General features: G+C 43.1%; 1 protein-coding gene across 2 annotated transcripts in view; it reads left to right on the top strand.

Moving 5' to 3' along the window:
* Nucleotides 1-25,999, top strand: part of Spred (Sprouty-related protein with EVH-1 domain) — a 157,683-nt gene that overhangs the window by 64,189 nt on the left and 67,495 nt on the right. For both annotated transcript variants that reach the window (XM_071593647.1, XM_071593645.1), the window contains exon 2: nt 8,507-8,843. In XM_071593647.1, the coding sequence (XP_071449748.1) occupies nt 8,507-8,843 (337 nt within the window). The remainder of the gene's footprint in view (nt 1-8,506; nt 8,844-25,999) is intronic.

The following is a 25,999-nucleotide window of genomic DNA, read 5'->3' as shown; positions in this document are numbered from 1 at the left end:
GGGCTGCAAGACTGCATCCCAGCATTACATTTGCATTTCCATACATTCTTCTCGGGTAATTTGGGGCAAGCTGTGTAGAACTGTTTAAGTACAAGCCCATAACAAAAGAGGTTGAACTAAGTATTTTCTGAATTCATTTTGTTCGCATATTTGCCTTAATTAGAAGGTTCTTAGTATTATCTGGAAAAAATCCTTTCCATTTATTTATCATGCACATTGTCAATGGTTTTGGTGCACATCCGCGTAATGTCACTCGGTTTGCTGATAAGATTCGAAAATAGTTAAGGAAGTGGCGAGTAATGTCGTTGCTCCACCGCGCGAGCCACCCCACTAAGAGCGGTCAAGCGTTCATTGTCGCTGTGGGCACCGGGGATATGTCCAAGTTGAAGTGAAGTTGCTTCTGACCATTTTTCTCTGGTGAGCCGGTCTGAAGAAATGCGGACATGGGCGTATGCCCCTTGGCCGAGAGGAGAGCAGGCAGAGAAGAAGGGGATAAGGGGTACGGTTGGGGGACATGTGCAGGATGGATACTACGTACTTCACGAGTGGGACGGAGAGAATGTGGGCTCAATTTGAAGAGGGGCGTGAGGAGATGGTTGACGCGTGAGGAAACTTCTTTCTTCTCATTGCAAACGAGGAAATGGGAAAGGTTTGAGGGGAGAAAAAAAAAGCCCTTCGCTTACTCTAGCCGCCCGTTATTCTCGGAACGGGAGATTACTCTATCATGTCTCCGTGTTTTTGGAGGAAAGGAGGAGACGTCATTGCGTGGTTGGTTGAATGTATGCGATAATGCGATGAATCTGCGTCCAAGAATTTAAAGCCACCGCGTGACCTTGTTAGTGCCATGGCTCGTAAGGGGCAAACATAAGTATGGACTAATTGTAGCATTCTCTACTTGAGTGGTGTTCTTGTATGTGTGCGAGATCGTTTCTTTGAGGTCGAACCGGGTTTACTCTAAATGTGTTTCCCACGAAATGTAGAGAGTAAGTATGACATTAGTTCTTGTATCATGACTTCGTATGCGTATACTCGGTTTCTTGCTTTCCATTTTTTCCTTCGTAAAATGGAAATATTGGTAAATGGCTTAATTTTAACCAAAAACCCCTGTTACGATCCTCGTATTTCTCTACTTAAAACTCTTTGTCACCGGCTATGCTGTGGGTAAACGTAATATCCAGCCATCAAGGAAATCGTGCGTATGGTGAAATGGTGTGGCAATGTAAATATTGTTGAATGATGTATCATCTTTGTCGCCCCTCGAGACAAATGATGTAGAGTCGGTATCGATACCCTAACCACGATACGAAGGTATAGCATTAAATATGATTCGGTTTAGTATGTTCTTCAAAGAAAAACGATCAGTTACTTATGGATTACTGTGTTGAACCGGTGACATATTTAGTGCACTGCCATGGTGTGAATCTAGAGTTAGCAATTTGAGTTTTGGCCTTTCTTTCTCGTATTCTCATCCTCCCTTATGCTTTCCTCGCAACCTCCCGAGCAAGTCGGCATCCGCCTCGAGACGCGATTCAGTCCGACCTGAGAGACTTGGGTTTATTATAAAACCGCGAGATTGATGGGAGGAACCCGCGCGATCTCTCCCGCTTCAACCGGTTTCGAAATACATTCTGCTGCCACTGGAACGGCGTCCGGACCGACCAACGGGTTGAGTTTTGTGTGCCGGGAGGTTGGAATGACGGTGGGTGTTAGGAAAAAAATCTATTTTTCTTTACTCTTGGTACTTTTTCTTTGCCTTGCGGTTGAAGCGAAAAACGCCTCTATATGCGTTCTTGAAACACCTTTCGGATTTCGTCGATCCCCGTGTTAGACACCTTGCGTCATCTATTCAATAACCCCGGGAGTCCGCACAAGGTCGTGCGTTAAAGCACCAACCGTTGGTGCATAAATATTCACTTATTTGTGTGTGTGTGCATATATATATATATATATATATATATATATATATATATATATATATATATATATATATATACCCTCCCCGGACTACAACCTTGACGTGGTGGAAGGGCTTGTGCGTTCCGATGACCCCTAGAGCTGTACTGGCGGGAGTAATAAAAATTGCTCCTGGTAGGGTCACCCATGCCAGATAGGTCGAAGGTTAGGAGCCAGACGAAAGGTAGTCCACGCAGCGTCTGTTCCTCAGTGAGGCGGCTGCAATGGCGTCTGACCCCAGTGGGGCGGCCAGTAAGTGATGGTGTCACGTTAAAAACACTATTGAGGAAGGCAACGGGAAACCACCTCAATTATCATTCCCAAGAACAATGTGATGGACAATAGAGATATTTTGAGTCCTGGCAACCACGGGGCTCGGCCCAATCGGCCGTGTGTCGTGCCCGGCAGCGGGGGAGGCAAGGCTTCCGCGGTCGTCATCCCACGAAACCCTTGCAAGGGAAAACCAGCAGCAGCAGGACAGAAGACGCAGGAGAAGAAGACCAAATTAGTTAGAATAGGAACGTGGAATGTTAGGACAATGATGAGGACGGGGAAATTGGAGAATGTTAAGCGAGAGATGGAAAGGGGAAATATAGATATTTTAGGTCTATGCGAGGTGAGATGGAAAGATAGCGGGGATTACTGGAGTGATAAGTATAGAATAATATACAGCGGTGGGGACGAGAGCCAACGAGGGGTTGCCATAGTATTAAATGAAGAGGTAGGAAGAAGCGTAGTCAACATAGAGCAGGTAACGGATAGAATACTACTAGTGGAGATAAAAGCAGAACTGACGAACTTAGTTATTATCCAGGTATACATGCCACCGAGCAACCATAAGGAAGAAGAGGTCGATAGGATATACGATCAGTTAGAGGACATGATTGCATGTGTTCCTGCAGGGAAACATTTGATAGTGATGGGGGATTGGAATGCGACGGTAGGCGAAGGAAGAGATGGTGATGAGGTGGGCGACTACGGTTTAGGCACGAGGAATGACCGCGGGGAGAAAGCAGTTGAGTTCTGCAGGAGACAGGGGTTAGTTATCACCAACACTTGGTTCAGACACCACAAAAGACGCAGGTATACATGGAAAATGCCAGGTGACTCGGGAAGATATCAGCTAGATTATATCCTGGTTAGACACAGGTTTAGGAACAGTGTGATAAATTCCCACAGCTTCCCGGGAGCGGATGCGGACTCAGACCACAATTTAGTTGTTATGAAATGTAGCGTACGTTTTAAAAAGATAAGGCAGGGGCGGCGGGTTAGAAAATGGAATGTAGAAGCATTAAATGGGTTGAAAAGAAAGGAATACAAACAGGCGGTAGAGAAAATCATGGAGGACGGTAAAGAGCTAAGTACTATTGAAGAAAAATGGGAATGTATCAAAAAAGGGTTGTTTAAAGCGGCAAAAGACACTATTGGAACCGTTAACGCTAAAAGGACTCGTAAACCATGGATCACGGATGAGATGATTACAAAAATGGATGAGCGGCGAAAATGGAAGAATATAAATACAGAATTAGGCAAAATGAAGTACAAAGAATTGAACAATAAATTGAGGCGGGCAACAAATAAAGCAAAGGAAGCATGGTGGAAGACGCAGTGCGAGAATATGGAAAGTCTGCAGAGGAAGGGGGAAATCGGTGCGCTTTACAGCATAGTTAAATCTTTATCGGGAAGTAAGAAAGGGAGATCAACGATAGCAGTTAGAGATAAGGCCGGTAAGGTAATAGTTGACGCAGGAAAGATCCAAGAGAGATGGAAGGAATATGTAGAAGACCTGTATAGTAAAGAGCTTAGACCAACAAAGTTAGACATTGAAAAGGAACATGACGTAGAGGAAGATAGCTTAGGTCCAGGCATACTAGACAATGAGATAGAAAGGGCATTAAGGGAGATGAAACTAAATAAGGCCGTGGGGGTAGATAACATTCCCGTGGAACTTTTGAAATGCTTGGGAAAATGTGGGAGGAAGAGGCTATATGGGCTGATCCGTAGTATTTATGAGGAGGGAATCTGGCCGGAAGACTTTGTGAGATCAGTTTTAGTTCCTATTCCGAAAAAGGTAAAGGCCACGTCATGTGAGGACTATAGGACAATTAGTTTGATATCCCACGCAGCTAAGGTTGTTCTCAGGATCATAAACAAAAGGATAGAGAGTAGGGCAAATGATTACTTAGGGGATGATCAGTTTGGGTTTAGGAAGGGGAGAGGTACGCGTGATGCCATTGCAGTAATGAGATTATTAATCGAGAGGAATATAGAACACAACCAGGAGGTATTTGCCTGTTTCGTAGATTTCGAAAAAGCGTTTGATAGAGTAAATTGGGAAAAACTAATGAGTATATTGCAGAAAATAGGAATAGATTGGAGGGAAAGGAGGCTAATCCGCAATCTGTACATGTCTCAGACTGCCCAGGTGAGGGTGGGAAACGGGGAGTCAGGATGGGCAGTGTTAGGAAGGGGTGTAAGGCAGGGTTGCCCATTATCACCGTTGCTGTTCAACCTGTACGCAGAAGAAATGATCAAAGAGGCATGGGAAGAACTCGAGGTAGGAATGAAAGTGGGCGGGGAAGTCGTAAAATCAGTTAGGTTTGCTGATGACCAAGCTTTAGTTTGTCAGTCAGGCAAGGGGCTGCAAGCATTGCTTAGTGAATTGGAAATTCAGTGCGACAGGTATGGGATGAGAATCAATATTAATAAAACAAAGGTTATGCGATTTTCTAGAAAGAAAAAGGCCAAGCTTAACATTAAAATAGGAGGGCAAAAGCTAGAGCAGGTAGAACAGTTTACGTATCTCGGTAGTGTTTTGGACCAACACGGTCAAAGTAGTAGGGACGTAAGGAGAAGAATTGCGCTAGGCAAAGAGGCTTTCACAAGGAGGAGGGAGTTGATGACAGGGACTTTGAGTAAGGATGTTAAGAAAAGACTCGTAAAAACTTTGATATGGAGCGTAGCTATGTACGGAGCGGAAACGTGGTCATTGAAGCAGGAGGATAGACGTAGATTGGAGGCTTTTGAAATGTGGGTGTGGAGAAGAATGGAGAAGGTGAAATGGACAGAGAAGAAAACAAATGAGGAAGTACTTGGTATGGTGGGCGAAGAGAGGGGTTTGTTGGGAGCAATCCTATGGAGGCAGGAAAAGTGGATGAAGGGGGTGTTGACCGGCAGTGGGATGTTGAAGACTGTGATAGAGGGTAGAATGTTGGGCAAAAGAGGAAAGGGAAGGAACAGGATAGGGTTGTTGGACGGGATGAAGGGAGGAAGGAAGTATTCAGAGATGAAGAGGGACCTGATATAGAGTAGGATGATTGATTTTTTGTTTTGTTAGGAGTAATAAAATATTTGTTTGGTAGTTGTGTCAGTCCAAAAACCTACCTTAACCGGTAGATTACTTAAAAAAAAAAAAAAAATACATATATATATATATATATATATATATATATATATATATATATATATATATATATATATATATATATATATATATATATATATATACACACACATCAGGGTAGGGGGTCAGTTCCTTTCCCTGTGCCGGTTATGGTTTCCCAGGAAGAACTGGTACCCGTTCAATCATATAGCTTTGGTGGAGCTGCAGGTGCTCAGAGAGGCTTGCCCTGGAATCGAACCCGGGCCCTTCGGTTGGTAGTCCAATGCTCTACCCATGGACTACCGCGACCCACACACATAAATATGGATTAGCCTCATTTCCCTTCGACCTATTCCTATTTTCTACAATATATGTACTCGTTGTATTATTTTTTCCCTATTAACTCTATTAAACGCCTTATCGAAATCTACGAAACTGGCTAATACGCCTGATTGTATTCAATATTCCTCTCGATTAGTGAGCTCATTACTTCTCATTACTTGCAATGGCATCGCGCGTGCCTCTCCTCTTCCTAAACCCTAACTGATGATACCGTAAGTATTCATTTGCCCTATTCTCTCTCCTGTTCTTGATCATCATGAGGATAACATTAGCTGCGTGGGAAATCAAACTTACCGTTCTGTAGTCCTCACGTCCTGTAGGCTTCACATTTCCCGGAACAGGAACTAACACTGGTCTCATCAAGTCTTCTGGCCAGATTCATTCATCATAGATTCCACGAATCAGTCCATTTAGACTCTTCCTCCCACATCTTCCTAAACCCCGCTCATGCTAATGCTCTTTTTATCTCATCTTCGAGTACGCCTGGACCTAAGCTATCTTTATCTACGTCTTTCCGTTGATGTCACCATGTCGATAAAGCAGCATGTAGTACTATTGCCATGTTCAAATTATAGCTTCGCACATCCCCTCCGCATGCTCCTCTCTCCCTCTCTTTTCTCCATTCGGGCGCCGTATCTGCGAGTCGGTGATCGTGGGGAGTGGACCACGTGGACAACATGGCCAAGCGGGGCCTCCCCTCACCCTTGACTCTCGCATAAATTTAACTCCCACACGATGGTGCCGGTCGCCCAACCTACCTACCTTCTCTGCTTTTCGATCTTCTCATCCTCCCTCCCCGCCTCTCCTTCTCCCCTCGTGAGACAACTTTCGGAGAAGTGAATTCAACACTCCCTCTTGTTCATTTTAATCTTTTTTTAGATCCGCGTTCCCATGTGCCACAGGGCCCTATATTGAAACCACGCTGACCAAGTCACAATGCTTAGAGCGGGTGCGGATGCCTCTGGAAGTCTGAAGCGTTAGCGGATCTTTTGAGGGAACTATTTGATGCAGAGGAAATGTCGTTACGCAGGTTTGATTTTGATTACGTCCCTCGAAAATTTTAATGTTGACAAAATTCATTATGAATATGACAAACCAGTTTCGAAACTTAGATCGTTGTTAGTGTAGTTTCTCCGTTTAACCTCAAGGATCTACTAGACGTCATTTCGATGACGGCTGTTTGGAAAATGCGTCGAGGAAAAATGTATCCACGTAGCCAAGTTCAGATAGTTTTGATAATGTTTTAGCATTGGGCGAAATAAATTCCCATAGAAAAAAGTGCTTGGCAATTTTAGTGTTCGTCGAAAGACGAACTGCCAAGTACTTGTGTGTTCCCTGAAGGCTAATTAAAACGAGCAGTCACCGACAACTATCGGTAATTATAATGAAAGATCTGGTGAAAGACCCGAGAAGAATTCACCCAGGTAATTATAATGTTGTTAGACGTTTTGGCATTCGGTTTGTGCAGTTTATTTTGGTAGAAAGCTGGTGAAGTGTCATGTAAGAAAATATTTTCTTTCAAACGCACGTAATACACTACTCTAGTACCTGTTAAGGCCTTGAAGCATGAAATGAATGTCCTCCCATGATGTAATTGAAACCATCACTTTTCTGTAAGAATTAATTGTAAATGCTAAGTCCTCGGCGCAAAATATCTCGAAGAGTGTTATTTTTTCATCATAGTTAATGATGATCAATCATCAGCGACATTGAGATTAAAATCGTTCCTTCTTTGTCTCCACCCTCATCATAGCTGAAAATTTTATTTATTTATGTAGAAAGAATTGATAGTTCAAGCGTGGAGTGGAAATGTTTTTTGAAAAACGAAGGGATTAATTATAAATTATTTGTTTGAAAACCTGTGGAATAGCAGGACATCCATTGCCGGAAATTGAACAGATATGATAGTTAGATTATCTCCCTGGTTTGGAGAAAAAAGGTCAGAACTTGGTGGTGGACACCGCCTGAAGAGTCAGTCCCATTTTCGTAATCATTGGTTTTAAGTTAAATCTAGTGCTTAGGCTACCGTTGAGTGTCTCATCACTTCTCGGTTCTCGGACTTTTTCATCGACAAAAATTATAGTTCAAACCCAAACGAAAATATTCCTTCAAAAATGGGTGATTATGCAAGGCCCTGCTGATTAACGTCATGAAAAGGAGCCTTAATAAATGATATGGAGTATAGCTCGTCACGTTTTCTAACACGTCTCAATTGTTTCTCAATCCGACTATTTTTACCGAGGAATATTCCAGAAGGGAAGCATGATTTCCCTAGGGAGACAGCGTTAGGGCACGGACAGGAACGTCCCGGTTCATAAGTCCAGGCGTCGCCTTTGGACTCAACCCAACTAAATCCAAGGCGTTAGATTTTCTGGGATCTGGAAATTTTAGGATACCACGGGTGGCACGTAGAATGAAATTGTGCCACCCCCCCAAGCCCTGAATGTGTGTCGCACACCGTTGGTCGTTGTACGAGGTAGACTCTCCTTTAATCTATCAAGTCAACCATGCTTCCTTAATCTATCAAGTCAACCTAGAACTTAATAAATGTGGTTTGATTATTGGTAGACTACCGGGTTTTCAATGGACCCTAACACAATACAGTATTGTGTCCGTAAGTCCTGGTAATCATTACGTAAAATACCCTATAACCCTATAACCCTATGCTACACATTTCAATAACTCGTTCTTTAGCAGTGCTCGGCGCTCCCTCGTGTGCTGGCGCTGTGGCCGAGAAATTAGGGGTTCGACGCCGTGAAGTACGAATTGGAAATAAATATACCGGTATTAATTTTGCTCTTCCCTCTTGTTTCTCCCGTCTCTCTTCAGTGGGAACTACTTGGTTCGTGTGCGGGCGCAGGTGATGATTCGCGACGACAGCACGGGTGGATGGGTGCCCATGGGCGTGGGCGGCCTCTCCAACGTGTCTGTCCGCAAGCGCGCCCTCAGCCTGCTGCCCCAGCGGGAGGCGCAACAACCGCCGCCCCCGCCTCCCCCCACGACGGCGCCCCCCGCCGGACACCACCCCGCGCACTTCCGCCACCACCAATACCCGCACCACCTTCAAGGCGCGCCGACCGCCACCCGCGAGGACCACGGCACCAACGTCGTCGGCACAGCCAAGTACGAGTACCTCATCTACGGGAAGCGCATCTCGGACCAATCGGTGAGTCAACTCTAAAGGTTTTCTTTTCTCCGGCGTAAACTTCGTGGACGCGGCCCACTACGAATTGAAATTATTTTTCAATGCCATTTCATTTCCACAACTCGCCTTGAGAAATGGCAGCTTCACGAACCCCTATGCCCTTACTTATTTTATGTAGCGCTACTGCGGTGCTACTATTGATATCATACCATTCTTAGTTCTTCCTGTTCAAAATGTTGTCTACCCTGCAGAGCTAACAAATACCAAGAAAATATCTAAATGTTAAATTAAAGCGGCCCTGTTTTTCAATTTCGAGTTTTTTACTAAAGCCATCCATTCCTCCACGTTCAATTACATTTCCTTAGCCGATGTTTATCCCCTAATTATCACATCAAAGTATTTGGCCGTTGGGCCTCGTCTAATGGCAAGGAGAGATCATGTGAATAAAATTAGAGAGATTAAGTGTAGAACAGGTAGATTTAAGATTTAATTTTTTCCACCATCGATAGCGGATCATAATAACATTGTTCGACCGCGGTAGGATAGTGTTCGGGTAAAATTATTCTGGTGTGTATTCACCGCCTGCCACACACCCTAGCGGTGGTTTGCAGGGCATATACATCTTTAAATAAATAAAATAATTAGAAGTTAGCCAATTTTTTCGTGAAATGTAACTCTCTTTCAGCCCGACTAATAGCGATGGCGGGAGAATGTATATACGTACGAATGAGGGGGAGTTGTCATGTGGATCGATAATCTAAATTTGTAGTTCGACTCTTTGGATGCTCTTGAAAATTCGCTTTAGATATTTTTTATGATCTCAACCACATCATTTCAATTTACTACTGGCAGCACGTGATATGAAAGAAATGCTTAGAAAAATAAGCACTTTAATGGGGAGAGAGCATTCAGGAAGTTGAGTGCGTAACTTGCTCCCGAACGTCCAGCGTTAATATTAATTCATTAAGATCTGAAGTCCGCAACAGTAGTCAGAGAAACTGTCTCACGGTAGTCCCTAATCAAGAAAGCCAAAATTCAAATTTTGAATTATTCATTCATTCAGTGGTTTATAACAATTCATTTACACTTTTTTCATGAGATAAAGGATGAAATAGGGTAATATGGAGAATATAATTTTGACCTTAAAATTTTGTGTTTTGGGCACAGAAAAAATTAAGTATCGTGTATCATAATGGGCATGTTCGCTAAATCTTACCGATTTGTCTATGCCTATTTATGATGAATTAATTTAGTAGTAAATGGAGTAAACCCGGGTTCATTTTGTTAAGGAATATACTCGTTGAGGGATTCGTAAATTATACCAGATTTAGGGCACAATATTCGAAGAGAATAATTTCCAGATGGAAGCCCACTAAAAATAGTAAATCTTATCTAGTCGGCTCTATATAAGACTAGAAGTTTCATCATAGTGACGAATAGAAATGTTTAAAAAATAATAGTTCACGTCGGCTAAATAATTCACATTTATAAAATACTAATGATCAGTTTCTATATTTTAATTTTTTTATGTTTTGAATTGCTTGGATTTTTATATGGCATATTTACCGTATTATATTTTTTTCTGTTATGTAAGCAAGAGTCTGTATCCACGACTTATCATATCTTTTTATTTTACCCTAACTTATTCCTCCCTAATTAAAATCCTGGAAATGATTAATTAATCATTTAAAGTTTATACGCTGATTTCAACCTATGCTCTTTTTATAAATACTGGACTATTATCAATAACACGATTTAGAAATATAGTGAAAATCGCAATCATTCAAAAATTCATTTGTTTTATTTTAATTCTTGTACAATGGAAAATGCGGAACTTCGTTGCTCCCGTAATATAGTGTTTGTGATTTACTACACATGCTCAGATATATTTGTAGCTGTACATTGTGTGCACAGTAACATTTATTTCGACCCCAGTTGAACCAATATGTACTTATTTAAAGTGTTTTTACGTGACGGAATATATGCGCGCGGTTCATTTCGCAAATGCAAGCTCATCCGTACCTACCCTCCGGGTGTTTTTCGGAGGAAATTACCTCCTCCGTTCTGCTTGAGATATTGGCGTGTTTATCTCCGAATCCTGGATAATTGTATATCTTTCTTGGCTATGTCGGAAAAAGTCTAGTGCCACATTTCTCTTACGTCATCGATGGCGCTCGACTAAGCAGGAGTTGGACGCGAATGCAGTTCTCTGCAACGCCACCGTCCCCCTCCGCTCCGTCTATCCCTTCCCCTTTCCGCAGGCCCCCCCTCCTCTCCTGCCCCTCCTTCCGTACCTCTCCCCACCCAAGGTCCCTCTCGGCTTTCATTCATGCGCCGCATTTCACCTCCAACCTCTTCCCCTTGCCTCGTTTCATTCCCCCCCCTCCGTCATATCTCTCTCTCTCTCTCTCTCTCTCTCTCTCTCTCCTTCCCCTCCCGCCCCTCTGCTCGCATTTCTACAGAACAGTCGACTTCCACCACCTTCTCCCTACCCGATAGCGTTGGCGCGGGCGGTCATTATTTTGTCCGACCCTCAAATCGCCCGCTTCGAGTGATTCCCTTCGATCCCTGCTCAGGTTCGACGCGATGCTGGAAAACGTGGGAAAGTCCCAAGAAAAGATCTGTTGTCAGTTTTGATGAGACTAGTAAAGTAAGGAAATTTCATCGCAACGTACCTGAAAAAGTTGAATAGTTGGGTTTGATTTCTTTAAACGAGGTGGTGCAATTGTAGCGCCTTCGTGCAGCCGAATGGTTCGATTTCCGTGTATTAGGGAGGAATAAAATAGGATGTTTTGGCTATCACTTAATATTAGTAGAGGCAAAGGGTGATTGATTTAAGTTTCCTTAAAGACCACTAAAAGCTTTCGAACGATAAAACCAAATCTTCCTTTAAAGTATGAAAAACCTTGGGCCAGAAAAATTGAATATTTCTTTAAAATAACTCGAAAAGTCTTAATTATAAAAAAATTGGAACATATATCGTAAAGTATAATAAGATTATTTCGAACAACAATTCTTTGTATAATTTCGTGCAGATAAGGCTTCCCAGAGTCATATTTTAAGTATGAATGACATCATCGTACTTCAATAATTTAAACTGTGTTTAAATTGGAGTTGCTGCTGTTGTTTATCTGCTAATTATACATAGTTTTACGTCTTTGGGGAAAACAAGAAAAGCTCGTTAAGCACCACCCTGATGACTGTAACAGTTTCATAAGCTTAAGCGACATTTGAGATACTTGCATAACATAACATTTTTTAATGAAATGGGATGTTAAATTTACCAGGCTTATCAAACCTCAAGCAATATTTTACGACGATAGATTCGATTACCCTTCAGACTCGGTTGATTTTTGTAAATGTTCCTTGTGCTTAAAATGAATTCTGGAGATTGTCTTGTTTTAGGCGCTTATCGCCGGATCAATGTACTGTTCCATAACCGAAAGAGCAGTAGGAACTCAAAGTCATGAATGAAGCATTGACAAGGGAGAATAGTAAATGTTTTTTCTTGAATCTCTTGGAATATTGATATCATTCACGATTATTTTTCAAATGTAATTAAGGTGTTCATTTTTAACCTCATTTTCATGTACATGTCGCAATGGTTTGAAATGAATATTTTATTTTGATGATTACGGAACCTGATGCTTAAGGAAGCTGGCCGTAGATTGGATGCTTGGACCTGAAAGGGGCAGCTGGGTAGAGAAGAACACTAAGGTAATGTTGGCTATGTTTTGGGGAAGAAAATAAGATTTTCGAAGAAGGTAAAGCACTTTAATGAAAGCGTTATTATGATGAAAAAAATAAAGTGTTGAAGGTTACGATAGAAGGTAAAATGGTAGGTAAACAAGAAAGAGGGAGAAATTACGAGAGTTTTGGAAAACATCTTAGAAATTGCGGGAGATTCCACAATAGCGACTTTTACCTGAGACTTAGTGAACAATTATTCGCCTTGACCAGGATTCGAACCCGGGTCCCTCGATATCCGGCCGAGTGCTTTAGCTAGTTAGGCTACCGAGGCGTCGTCCTTGCACTTAGAATTTTGTACGGCTTGAACTAGGGGATGAGTATAAGAAGCCGAAAGTGGAAAAGAGTTAAAGAAAGAGAAGTCAATGTTATTGGAGGTACCAAATGAATGCGCCCTTTTTTCTTTTGTTTTTCTTTTGTCTTATTCTTCATGAATGTGCCTTTACATTTTGGAGCTCTGCTGGAATGGTTGGAACCATACCACTAATCAAGCAACAATCTGTTACAATAATCATGATCTATATTCGTGCTTCATGTCTTAATGGTCCCTAAATGGCTATTTCACGTTCAAATTTACCGATAAGAGGAAGAGCTGTCATGCTCGTAAATGTTTCTGATATCGTCAATTTTCCTTTAGTTCCACAAATTTGGTGAGTTTAGTATATAGTTACCATTAATTATTGAAATTCTTTATTTAAATGAACCGTAGAAGTCTACAAATATGTCGCTGGCATATTTGTATGGACCATGGTCATTACGAATTGAAATGACCATGGTCGATTCCCTATAAAAGTAGCAGTTAATAATTTCCCATACCCCTGAAGTCTGAAAATGATAAATACTACCTTGATCAAAAATTTCCCGGAATTTATTCAGAAAATTAAAAATACAAGTTTATTCATCTAAATCTATATTGTCCCCTTCAAAGTAATCCCCATCGACTGCAACACACTTATGCCAGCGCTTGATCCAATCCTCGAAACATTTTTTATATTCGGTTTTCGGTATGTCCATCAGTGCTTCCTGCGATTTTTCCATTACTTCCTCTCGGCTGCTAAAACGCGTTCCCCGTAATGGTTTTTTAACTCGATTGAACAGAAAGAAGTCACAGGGAGCCAAATCAGGTGAATTCGGTGGATGTTGGATGGTATTTGTTGCATTTTTCGTCAAAAAATTACGAATAATGATAGCACTGTGCGACGGTGCGTTATCACGGTGCAAAATCCACGAGTTTTCTGCCCACATTTCTGGTCTCTTTCGGCGAATTGCTTCACGCAAACGTCTCATAACGCCCAAATAATACTCTTTGTTTACTGTCTGGCAAAAATTCATGATGCACTACACCGTTGTAATCCATGAAAACCGTCAGCATTGCCTTCTTTTTTGACTGAAAACGACGTGGTTTTTTTGGTCTCGGCTCATTTGGTGAACGCCATTCACTTGCCTGATGTCTGGATTGCGTGTCGTACTCATAAACCCACGTCTCGTCTCCAGTAATGATCCTTTTGATGAATGTGGGATCGGATTCAGCCTCGCAAATCATGTCTTTTGCGACGTCAACACGGTCTCTTTTTTGCATGAAATTGAGGTCTTTTGGCACCAACTTTGCTGCTACACGACGGAAACCCAAATCATTAACCACAATGTCTTGGGCGGATCCATAGGCAATGTTCAAGTCCTCCGCTATTTCTCTGATGGTTAATTTGCGGTTATTGACCAACATTTCTTTTCACTTTATCAATTTTTTCACCGACTTTCGATGTCGATGGTCTGCCACTGCGTTCATCATCTTCGATTGACTCACGACCACTTCTGAACCGCTCGTGCCACTGGTAAACGACCGTTTTTTTTAGAGAATCGTTGCCGAAACACTTTTCCAACATTTCCAGCGTCCGTGCATCACTAAATCCGTTTTTTACGCAAAATTTAATACAAGTTCGTTGTTGCAAATTTAAATCCATTTCTGAAATTGTAAAAAATCGCCAACACACACAGAGATAGATGTACTCTTGGCTACGTAACTTTTGCAAATGTCAAGTTATGACACTAAGATTTAAAGGGAATATCAACAACAGATGTACCAATTTAACAAAAAAAACAGAACTCAAATCGGAACGATGGGAGCGCCACACGGTGGTTATTCCGGGAAATTTTTGATCAAGGTAGTATGTCTACTACAGGTTCTTCATTTAACCTAAGTCAATTAGGAATCGACATATTATATCGAGAAACTGAAAATATATGAAGTGATATCACCCGTGAACAATTTACAAACCGAGAAAATTAGATATAATAGTATTAGAATATCAATGGAGATTTTTATCAATCTCTCGTCGGATACCAAACTGCTTGGCAGCACGATAAACGCAAAGGTTTCCCTTTGTAGAATAGTTCCACACCTTCGTCCTAACTTAGAATTTTATTGTTATTCAAGGCATTCCTTCCTTTTTACGGCCATCAAAACTTTAACTTTCCACTTTCGAACAACCGTCCTGCCTCTTCTAATCCTTTTGAATTTGGGATGCCAATTCTCAATAATTAAAGTTTTAATTAAAAAATCTGATATCATCTGGAAGGCGAACGAGATGGTAATTTTGTTGCTGAATTCTAACCTTGTTGTAATATAACTGATACCTCCCGAATTCTCAGCAGGACATGAGTAGAATGAGTTTCAATAATAACCTTACTGGAACGTATACTTCGAGAAATCAGATCTACACCTACATTATAGAATAGCACATTAACTGAGAGAGAGTATGAGGTAGATGAGTTGAAAAAGAGAAAGGGGTAATGCCGCGACATAGGATGAACACATAGTTGGTGTCGCATTGGATTTGAACGAATCGGAGTATATTTGAACAGGAGTGACACTTAATGGAAAGTACTGTAAATGCCAACACCATTCCTGAAATCTTGATGTAAAATTAGAATATCTTGTGCAATGAGTGCAATGAATTCTTGTTATCCTCCACCGCTAGGAAGTATGGCACCCTTTGCTGAACATCCTTACGCAGACTGACAGGGTACCATTTAGATGTAACTTGCTAGTCAAGTGTGTGAAGAATATATCCTTAATTTTCTGGTGAATTAAAATACAACAAGAGTATTGAATAAGCGTGTATGTGTCACAATATACGTGAGTAATTGTCAGTAATGTTTATCTCTGATTATTGTGAGGAAGAACTTCATGCACTTCAAGAAAGGAGAAGAACGGAAGAGGTGACTAAGAAAAAGGATCACGGGATCAAAAAGGTAGCTTGCGTGATAAAATCTTAATTTTTGTTTGTTGATCGAGATAAATATGCGTTTTTTTATACGTGTATCAGTTTGATGAAGCACACTCGATTCCTCTCCATATTTCGTTCATGGTTAGTCCAGTTATTGTAGCCAGATTTGTATCGTACCACCAAGGCGTTAAGCTGAAAGTATTGATCATAAAATTTTAATATTTACATTTCACATCGTGACCATGCCTCTTGCCCATCCTATTCAAATGTTGGTTCATGCGCTCATTATTTTTTTACGGTATTCAATGCTTGATGTATATTATTTAGATTTGTCAAAATATCTGTCTCTGTTGAACATTTTGCTTCTCTTTTTGCCGTCTCCTATGTGTATTCATTGCACTGGCCGACCGAGCGCAGTTTTCCCCGTAGCCCAGGGTTCACCTGGAGATTAATCTCGTCCTATTTCGAGCCTCCCCGAGCCTCTTGAACGGCTGGCTTATTGTGAAGAGCCCCGATCCCCAAAAACCTTGTCGGCTCAAGGGGCCCTGATCCCCGCTTCGCCGCATGTCACCGCTTCCCTTTCCGTGCCTCGCCCACGCACGCACGGTGGTGCATTCATGTTTCCCCCCGCGCCGTCGAGTGTTTCGTCGGTTGAGCAGACGCTCACGCCCGCGTTTTGGCAACGCTGATCCGCCATTCACCCCGCGTTCCTCCCCGTCCGAAAACACTCCCTCTTCGTCGCCCACCCTTCCTCTCTCTACCCTATCTTTCCCCGGTCGTCTTTACCCTACCCCTCCTGCGGACCTCTCCCACATCCATTCTTTTCCTCGCTAAGGGAAGCTGCAAACCCCATCCTCCACCCCCCTCGTCCGCTCCCTCCCCCGATCCCTGTGCGCGATTCGTCTCCTCCCACCCTACCCCTTATTCTGCGTCCTTCCTCCCTGATGTTCCCCCGTTTCGCACCCCCCTTGACGCCACTTCCTCCCCTCCCGCACTACCCTTACTGCTGGCGTCCATTCTCCAACGGAAATCCATGGAAACGGGTGACCTACTTTCCAGGTCTTCTCCCTCCATCTCCCTCCCTCTCTCCATCTCCCTCCCTCTCTCCATCTCCCTCCCTCTCTCTCCATCTCCCTCCCTCCCTCTCTCTCCATCTTCCTCCCTCTCTCCATCTCCCTCCCTCTCTCTCTCTCCATCTCCCTCTCTCTCTCTCCCTCCCTCTCTCTCCCTCTCTCTCCCTCTCTCTCCCTCTCTCTCTCTCCCTCTCTCTCTCCCTCTCTCTCTCTCCCTCTCTCTCTCCCTCTCTCTCTCTCCCTCTCTCTCTCTCCCTCTCTCTCCCTCTCTCTCTCCATCTCCCTCTCTCTCTCCATCTCCCTCTCTCTCTCCATCTCCCTCTCTCTCTCCATCTCCCTCTCTCTCTCCATCTCCCTCTCTCTCTCCATCTCCCTCTCTCTCTCCATCTCCCTCTCTCTCTCCATCTCCCTCTCTCTCTCCATCTCCCTCTCTCTCTCCATCTCCCTCTCTCTCTCCATCTCCCTCTCTCTCTCCATCTCCCTCTCTCTCTCCATCTCCCTCTCTCTCTCCATCTCCCTCTCTCTCTCCATCTCCCTCTCTCTCTCCATCTCCCTCTCTCTCTCCATCTCCCTCTCTCTCTCCATCTCCCTCTCTCTCTCCATCTCCCTCTCTCTCTCCATCTCCCTCTCTCTCTCCTTCTCCCCTCTCTCTCCATCTCCCTCTCTCTCTCCATCTCCCTCTCTCTCTCCTTCTCCCCTCTCTCTCCATCTCCCTCTCTCTCTCCATCTCCCCTCTCTCCTTCTCCCCTCTCTCCTTCTCCCCCTCTCTCCCCTGCTGCTTTTATGCCTTTCTCTTCCGACTTATTCGTTGCCTTGATCGATGTGGCAGTACAACGAGAGGAAATCGATCTGCCGGCCAATGTTTGTGTGAGCTGAAGAGACCTTTTTATCGCATTCTCCCGCTGCCCTGTTTCCCCCTCTCCAGTCGATATTAATGAAAATCCTGTGCTATCCACTATTTATGCTGTTCTTATTTTCGTCATCCCGTCGCAATGTTTACTTCCAGTAAGTTTCATATTCTCTCCTCCGGGAATGATTCCTACTGCGTCCACAAGGACAAAAATGCGAGAGAATACGGTTTTCGTACGCATCAATCCACGCATAGAACACGCAGCTGGCATTCAGTGTTGGGAGACACATCATTAGATTAGCCAGGTATTCGTTGAATCTCGTAAAAAAAAGGTGAACTGCATTTACTTTGCATCGGTCATGTTTACATTTGTTTATTTATTAATTTAAATAAACAAATAATAGAGAGGCGGGAAATATCATAGGGAGCAAATGAGGCTGATGGAATTTCGAAAGGTAGCAAAATGTTAATAAAAGTCCGCAGAATGTGCAAGGGATCAAATAAAAACATGTGTAAAACTTGTAATCCAGACATTGGGAAAAAGAGAATTTTGCTGTAGGTGTTCAAATACGTAATAGCCCTCCATTGGAAGGTTTGGTAAAGAGATACTAAACGGAACTGCTTGATATTTATCTCGGTGACTGAAAATGATAATTCACGTTCATTGAAAAGAAAGTATTTAAAAGGATCACCGTTACGAAACTTGACGTAACATAAGGAGGAAAACCTAGTCAGAACTGGGAAGAAAAGACGTACGAAGCTACTAAGGATGACGAATGAAAAATAAAACATTCCCCGCCCCCAGCGCTGTTGTTTATAGTTACTTTGGTCCGCCATTGTTAATGGGGAAAATGACATCTTAAAGTTGTCGGTTCTACGGTAACGTACCGTAGTACGGTAGGACTTGCGAATACTTGCATTGCATTTTTAACATTATCCTTTTTTGCGTAAATATGTACACTTGTACAATACACCGCAATAATAATGCCCTCTGTGTCACTAGTTAACATTGGTGTTCTCTACCGTTTTCGCTGCTATTAGTCTAGTAAACCTTCGTAATTATAAATGGGTAGTTTAATGTGACATTATCATTTATCCACTAAACCACTGATGTCTAATGTTCGTTTCATAGGTATCTTCTTTTTAATTAAACGTTTTACTTGCGATTTTTGCTAAAGAATCTGTAAATTTTACTTGTACCTTTGAGAAATGGGCCATCTTATTTCCACATTGAATTCCTAGATTGGATGGCCACTTTTGCAATGATGTTGAAAATTTTGTTATTATTATAATCTCTCTGCCGTAAGAGAGAACCTGGAAATAAAATGAGCGAGTGTATAAATGATAGATTTAAATGTCATTTTCTCTTGCAAACGATAGGGTGTTAGATGTTAGAATAACTGCCAAAGACCTTACCAGAGGAAAGGATTTATTCTGAGAAAGCCCAGTTCTTTTTCATTATTTTTCAACCGTTATTTTATTGTTCTTGCCTCTAGCGGCGCTCATATACGTGGATAACTAGTTTTCACTTTGATATCGTAGTGCCTGTAGTTTTCCTTAAAGTTATTTCTATTTTATAATTTATTTTACATTTATTCCTGCATAACAATTAGGCAACTCTTTACTTGGATATGTTGTGTAATCAGCCCCTGCCTTACATCCCAGCAGTTGCTTGCAGGGTCCAATTTCGTAGTAGTAGGCGTTCTTTTGCATTGACGGCTTATATTGGGAGAGAAAAAAGCGGAACATGCTACTAACTGAAAATTTCACAACCGGGCCCCGTACCTCACAATGTTTCTCCCAGACATCGTGTGCCCGTGTTGGTACGCAGCCATCTTCAGCGGCAGACAAGCAGAGACGCGCTTTTCCTTGAGGTATCGCGCGCATGCGATCTAACTAGCGTGTGTGTGCGCCCTGGTCTCCCGTGTTCCAGTCAGAGGCAGCCGCCCTTCCCCAAACCCGCGTCTCCTCCCCACACTGCGACGTTGCGGCCCTACGTCCGCCGGAGCAGGTGGGCTATTATCGTGTGTGCGAGAGGCGGCGTGCGAGCATTCTATTCGGTCAGCTCGTATCAAACTCCAGTGGATGGGGTATGTGACACCACGTCGTGGATTTGAGTGCCACCTCCTCCACCTACCGCCCCTTTCCCCCCCACACACATACTGCCGATGATCTCCAATCGTTCATAGCATTTGCTGGATCTCATGACGGCGGCATTTAGGAGAAATTGTTTCAAGCAATTGAGCTCGCGTACCGTGACGCATGCTTATCGGCGGATATTTCCCGAGTTTGAAATCTAATTCCGTTACTTGGATTTTGTAACGTATCACTCATAAGTTTAGTTGATGAATGTGTTAACCAGTGGCATGCCAAAATGGTAGGTTTGCCACCGCAAAACCTCTAGTTGTTGATGATTATGGTAAGTTCGACTTTAAGTTGAATCAGAGTTTTCAATAATGTAGAATGGTAATGACTCTGATAATTACTGAGGACTGTGGATCACAAATTTATAGGAAATGGACGTTCACTTTTGGGGCTGTTTGGTTCGTTAATTGTGTTGGCATTTAACGAGTCATACGGCAAGATGTCGGTATGTTCTAATCTGCTCTTTTTTATTTACTGTGAGGTGTTAAAAGTCTCAGGGTGTCCAAGGCTGACGAACTGCTTTACTATGCTTTGTCGGGTTTACTATGCGTTTGTCTATTGCGTTTTTTTGTACGAGTTATCCCGTTCTTGAAGGTCATTAGTAATCTTAAGGTAATTCTCCGATGTTATATCCAAACATTACTTCACACTTTTTGTGATTGGAGTTACAAATGTCTCTCTCTCAAGCGAAGACGAAAAAAAGAAACTCCTTCCATGAAGTAGTTCATTGGTTGCCATCATCATGGTTTTCCTTGGGCTAAACCATGTGCCCTCTTAAGCTTCCTAATCACTATATGTACGAGGTAAATATTTCTCGCAACTACGAAAGCCATCTATCTCTATGAAACCCATGCGTATATTTGATAACTTTCCTATGTGCGCACGTGAAGTGTTGGGGAACACACGAAACCGTAAATAATGGATCCAGCATTAGACAACTGCGTTTCCGAGTTGCCAGTTCAGGCGTCCTGCGAACTCAAATTAGTACTGGTGTTCCTTGAACATCATCTTTATGTTAGAAAACAAGAAAAATGGTACGCTCAGTGGATAAGTTGATTGGTTAATTATTCACCGAAGAACACGAAGGTCGCGGATTTAAAATTATCTGCGGGTTTGGCTGTTGTCGATCATATGGCTGGCGTTGAACGCCTTGAAAACAAGTGATCGTCCGCTTAATATCTACATCCACCCGAAAACCGGCCTGCCGCCGCGAGGATATGTGGCTGGGGGTGTTAGGAAACCAGCAATTCATGCATAGCTATACATATACTTTAATATCTGTGTTTTATATATATACATATATACACATATATATATATATATATATATATATATATATATATATATATGTATGTATGTATGTGCCCTGCCTTTTATATCGGACAGTGTACCACACCCCTTCATATTAGCATCAATAACCACCGGGCCTCATCCAAGAATTCTGCCCTGATTGCTCCCAATACCCAAACACGCCTCAAAACACGACACTCCCTTTGATAAATGCTATAGTGTTTCCATTTTAGTATCCCTCCCACCCTCTGACCATCCACTTAAACTCAAAACCATAGAATAGGCGTTTATCTGGCTCCTGGATTCCTGAAATTGTCCAATTCACTTAAGACATTAATCATCCCGATCTTTACGTATTTTCATCGCCCCTCCGCTCCAAACACCTTCCATATTATTCCCACTCTTCTTAAAATCCCCCTCCGAATTCTTCCCCTCACAAACCTTTCCCTTCCGTCTAGCGTTTCTAGCCCCTTCTGTTATAAGATTTTCCGCAGTCCCCTCCTTCTCTTCCTTGAGGAAGATGGCTCGTATTACCTAAAATTCGAAAACTAGTGAGTTTCTGTGTTTTTGTCCTTGTCTTCTAGTGCTGACTTCATATACATTCAAACATATGTATAAAAGACAAACACTGGAGAGTTGGGGACTGCAGAATCGAGCAGATCACAAGTGCAAAAATATTTCCTTGACCGTGACTTAAACGATGGATCTTTAGAATTTCCGAGCCGATGCTCTAACCACTTAAGCTATGGAGGAAACGTAAATTACACTGAAATCTGCGGGTTGTTAATACGACCAAGTGCCCGGATTCTTTGGCCAAGAGATGGCGTTCGGGAGTTTCCTCAATTTATTTATGTAGTTATAGTATATGCACATATATATATATATATATATATATATATATATATATATATGTGTGTGTGTGTGTGTGTGTGTGTGTGTGCGTGTGTGTGTGTGTATAAATATTCTACAAATGTCTCACGAATACATGTTTTTGTATATATTTGAGGGTCGTATTTCTAAGATTGGTTTACTGCAGCCCTCATTTTCCTCTTATCCATGTGGAATACCTCTCCCCGCGATAGCTTTGCTGTGAAACTGTGACGGTTTCTTTCTCTAAATTCATCTCGATTGTTCAATCGGCGAATATGATGTGGGGCCATAAGAATTCCACTTGCATCGGCAACAAAATCGAGTGTTGTGTCTTAAAGTCTTAAATGCACCGCATTCTTTGTAACTCGTGAAGCTCCCAAAATAATTTATTCAGCAAACCCATCACGCTCACCCTCTCTTCTCGTAGCAGTTTTCATAGAATTTTTAATGCTCAATGAGTTCGTTCCGAACATCTGATCGACATCTTCTCCCCATTCCTAGACTCACTTGTCGTCTGTCGTGAAAGCTACGGAAATTGTTAGCCTAGTAAAAATTGGAACCTTCAGCAGGCCTCTTCATCTTGCGTCCGAAAGAAGTGTTCAATTTAATCGCTGCATCACTGTCGCGCCCGTGCGGTTGGCCTTTTTGGCCTTCTTGTACAGAATTGCATCATGCCTTCACCAAGGTGGTACTATGCATGGGCTGCCATCCCTTACGCGAGCGTCATTAATCCATTGCTGGAAACATTCTGCTAAGGGGAGACCGAGTGAGCAGGAGGGACCGGGCTGAGCAATGAAAAAATACGAGATGAAGAGGAATATTGTGTTTAGCCATTTGCGCTAGACTGTCGAGAAATGGCTCAAGTCCCTCTTCCTCTTTTTTCATTAATGAAATATTTTGCTGCCGCTGCACGCAACCCTTTGCCATTCATGGCCTGGAAGAGGAGAGGGGGGGAAGGGGAGGATGGTTTGTGGGAGGTGACAGCCAGTGGCGTGCCCCCTCGCCCCACTAACGCTCTCTCCTTCTCCCTTCCCCCTTCCCTTCCTTTCCCTCCTCCCCTGCCTCTCTTCCTCCTTTGGCGCCGTCCATTAACTACGTCTCCCTGTGTTCACCCCTATTCACCCCCCTTCCCCCTCCCTTTGTCACCCTCCGTCACGCTAGAAGAGACCCCTTTAAAATGACGTCACCTTACTCCGATAACACCCCTCGCAACAATTTTGCACTCCATCCTGCCTCCACATGATGTTTGAAATTCCCTTTAATTCGAGGAAGCCATGGCACCCGTAAAATATTCTCCCTCGTCATCCGCTCGGAAAGAACAGATTAAGCAAATGGGAAAAAATTTCGGAAAAGGACATTTTCGGATCAAGATAGAGAATGGAGCATGGTAGGTTCAAATCGCCCACGCCTTTTGCCACGAATTTAAAATATCAGTGGCTGTTAATGTGATGGTAGAGCGTCGGACGTAAATACCGTGACCCCACCCTATTTTTTCAGATCTGACGGTTTTTATGGTACGTACTTTCTCCCTTCAACGACAGCATCAATCTCTCTCTCTCTCTCTCTCTGAAAGTCTTCGCTTTGTTACTCTCGCTCGCAGCTCCAAGTCCTTCCCCTCATTTCTCGTCTCCCCTTCACACCCCTCGCGTCCTTCGAGCCCGCCACCCCGCAACTTCTTCCCACCTCCCACGACCCCCTTCCCTCCATCCTTTCCAAAACACTTCACTCGAGGCCCGCGTCGTATCATGTTCCGCCTCTCCAACGGCAGCATCCTCCTCGCCCCCCCTCGAGGTAGCCCTTCGCGCACGAGGACGACGCGCGACCCCTCCCGTTCCTCGCCTTGCCTCGCCCCCCCCCCCTCCCGTTCCTCGCCTTGCCTCGCCCCCCCCTCCTCCCCCCCTCCTCCCCCCCTTTCCCATCCCCTTTCCCACCCCCCCTCCCGTTCCTCGCCTTGCCTCGCCCCCCCTCCTCCCCCCCTCCTCCCCCCCTCCTCCCCCCCTTTCCCACCCCCTTTCCCCCCCCCCTTCCCCCCCTTCCCCCCCCTTCCCCCCCCCCATTCCCCCCATTCGCGCTCTTAATCCCCTGACAAGGTTCGCGCCGCGCTGCACGAGTCGTGAGTTTGGTTCCGTTTCCGAGGGCGACGTGGGACTTCGTTTTTATACAATCCGGCAGCTAAAAACTCTCCCCGTCGAAGAGGCACGATTCCCCTTTCACGAAGCGGCACGATTCGCGGGTTCTGTCTCCTTTTGGGAGTCGCGCGGCCTAGGTTTCTTTCAAAGTGGAATTGACCCCTTTAGTTTTTGCTAGTGAACTGAATTAAGGACGAAGGCGTTGTCCGTGTCGCTGTGGTCATTTCGGCCTGTGGCAGACTACACCAAAAACGAAATTTAAGGTGATTGGCGTTTAGCCTTGCCCCTGAGTAACCCAGAGTTGACAAATTGCGGGAATGTCTAACGAAAAAGGAAAGGGAATTTATTTCTTTTTAATGAGGCCAGATTTGGAATGCACTGGAAGTATTGTGGGTCCTTAGGGATAAATGTTAATCAGGGATTTGGATTTTCCGATAATCTGGAAATCCAATTTCCAAGGATAACTGCCAGGTTGGTGAAAAATTGTTATGAGTAGGAGTTATGTATAACAAAGTTACTGAAGAAATAGTTAACAGTCCTTCCAAGCACGAATAGAGCCGTGAAGAGATAAGAGACAGTTTCTATGAAAACAAAAGTTCTCGAGTTTAGTTCTGACATCGTGGTATGAGAATTCCACATTATATCGGATGATTTGGCCGTGCGGATTAAAGGGAACTAGGCTCAGACAGAGTTCCATAATCTGCACGAACGTTTTGACGAACTACGTCCTTGTTTACAACCTTGGCGTTCTTTTAACATAGTATTTTCCTTTTCTTCATGGACACCCTCATAGCGTGAGGTATTCTTTGTTTGATGTTGGTCGAACGTCTTCCATCTCGAGTTTTACTGCTGCCCTTATATTTCCGGAGTACTTGGTCCATAGCATTCAGAGTTGCTTGCTTGCAGTCTTGTGTTTCTGCTGCTGCTACGATGTCTTCTGCAAACCAGAGCATGTTAATTTCTTCGTCATTTACCATGGCTCTTTTAATGCCAAACTCTAGTTTTTTATTTACCTCTTCTGGTTATACGTTGAATATTGCTGGTGAGAGGTTGTTGTCTACTTCTTTTGTTCATTCTTGTCTAGTTCCATTGTTAATTTTGCCTTATATCTTTCGGCAGTTTATAATTTTCATAGTTGTTACCTGGTTCTCGTAAAGTGATTATTCATGTCTTTATGGTCCATTCCAAGCGCAGCTAGTGTATTGAACATACTATTTCATTCGATGTTGAAGGTGGTCTTCTATTCCACCAATGCCACGCATACTAGCCTGTGTACTTATTCCATTTTTTCGGCCAGTATCCTCAAGTTTAGCAATTCCTCTATTGATCCTTGGTTTTTCCTTAATCCAAGTTGGTTTTCAATTACGTTTTATTCTATATTTCCTTCTATTATCTGCGTGAGACATCAGGTAAATGTTCTGTGTTATTTGCATTTATCTATTCTAGGTTTCTTCGGTATTTCAGTAATCAAACCTTGACGAAGTCGTCTGGTAGATTTCCACAGTCGTAACTGTCATTGATTATTCCAAATGGGGTATCCTTAGCTTTGACCCGGAGTCCCTTGATTATTTCTCCGTTTATTTTTTCAGCTCCTGATGCATTGTTGATTTTCAGGCCGTCGCCGGCTGTGTCGAAGTCATTCACCAGTATGTCAAAGCCCCGTTCGTTTTCTTCAATCACGACTTCTTTTTTACTCTCTTACTCTTTTCTTAAGACTTAAGTCACTTTCAAGTGGTTTGGACCTTGGTAGAGTTCAATGTATTCCTTCAATCCCTGTGTCTTCATCTTCATGACGTTGTGATTTATTTTTTCTTCCTCTGAATTACCTCATCACCAGTTAATTAGC

The sequence above is a fragment of the Hetaerina americana genome, unplaced genomic scaffold (assembly GCF_022747635.1).
Source record: "Hetaerina americana unplaced genomic scaffold, ioHetAmer1.1.p SCAF_6, whole genome shotgun sequence".
NCBI lineage: Eukaryota > Metazoa > Arthropoda > Insecta > Odonata > Calopterygidae > Hetaerina > Hetaerina americana.
Note: the sequence above shows the minus strand (reverse complement) of the source record. Positions and strands in the feature narration are given on the sequence as shown.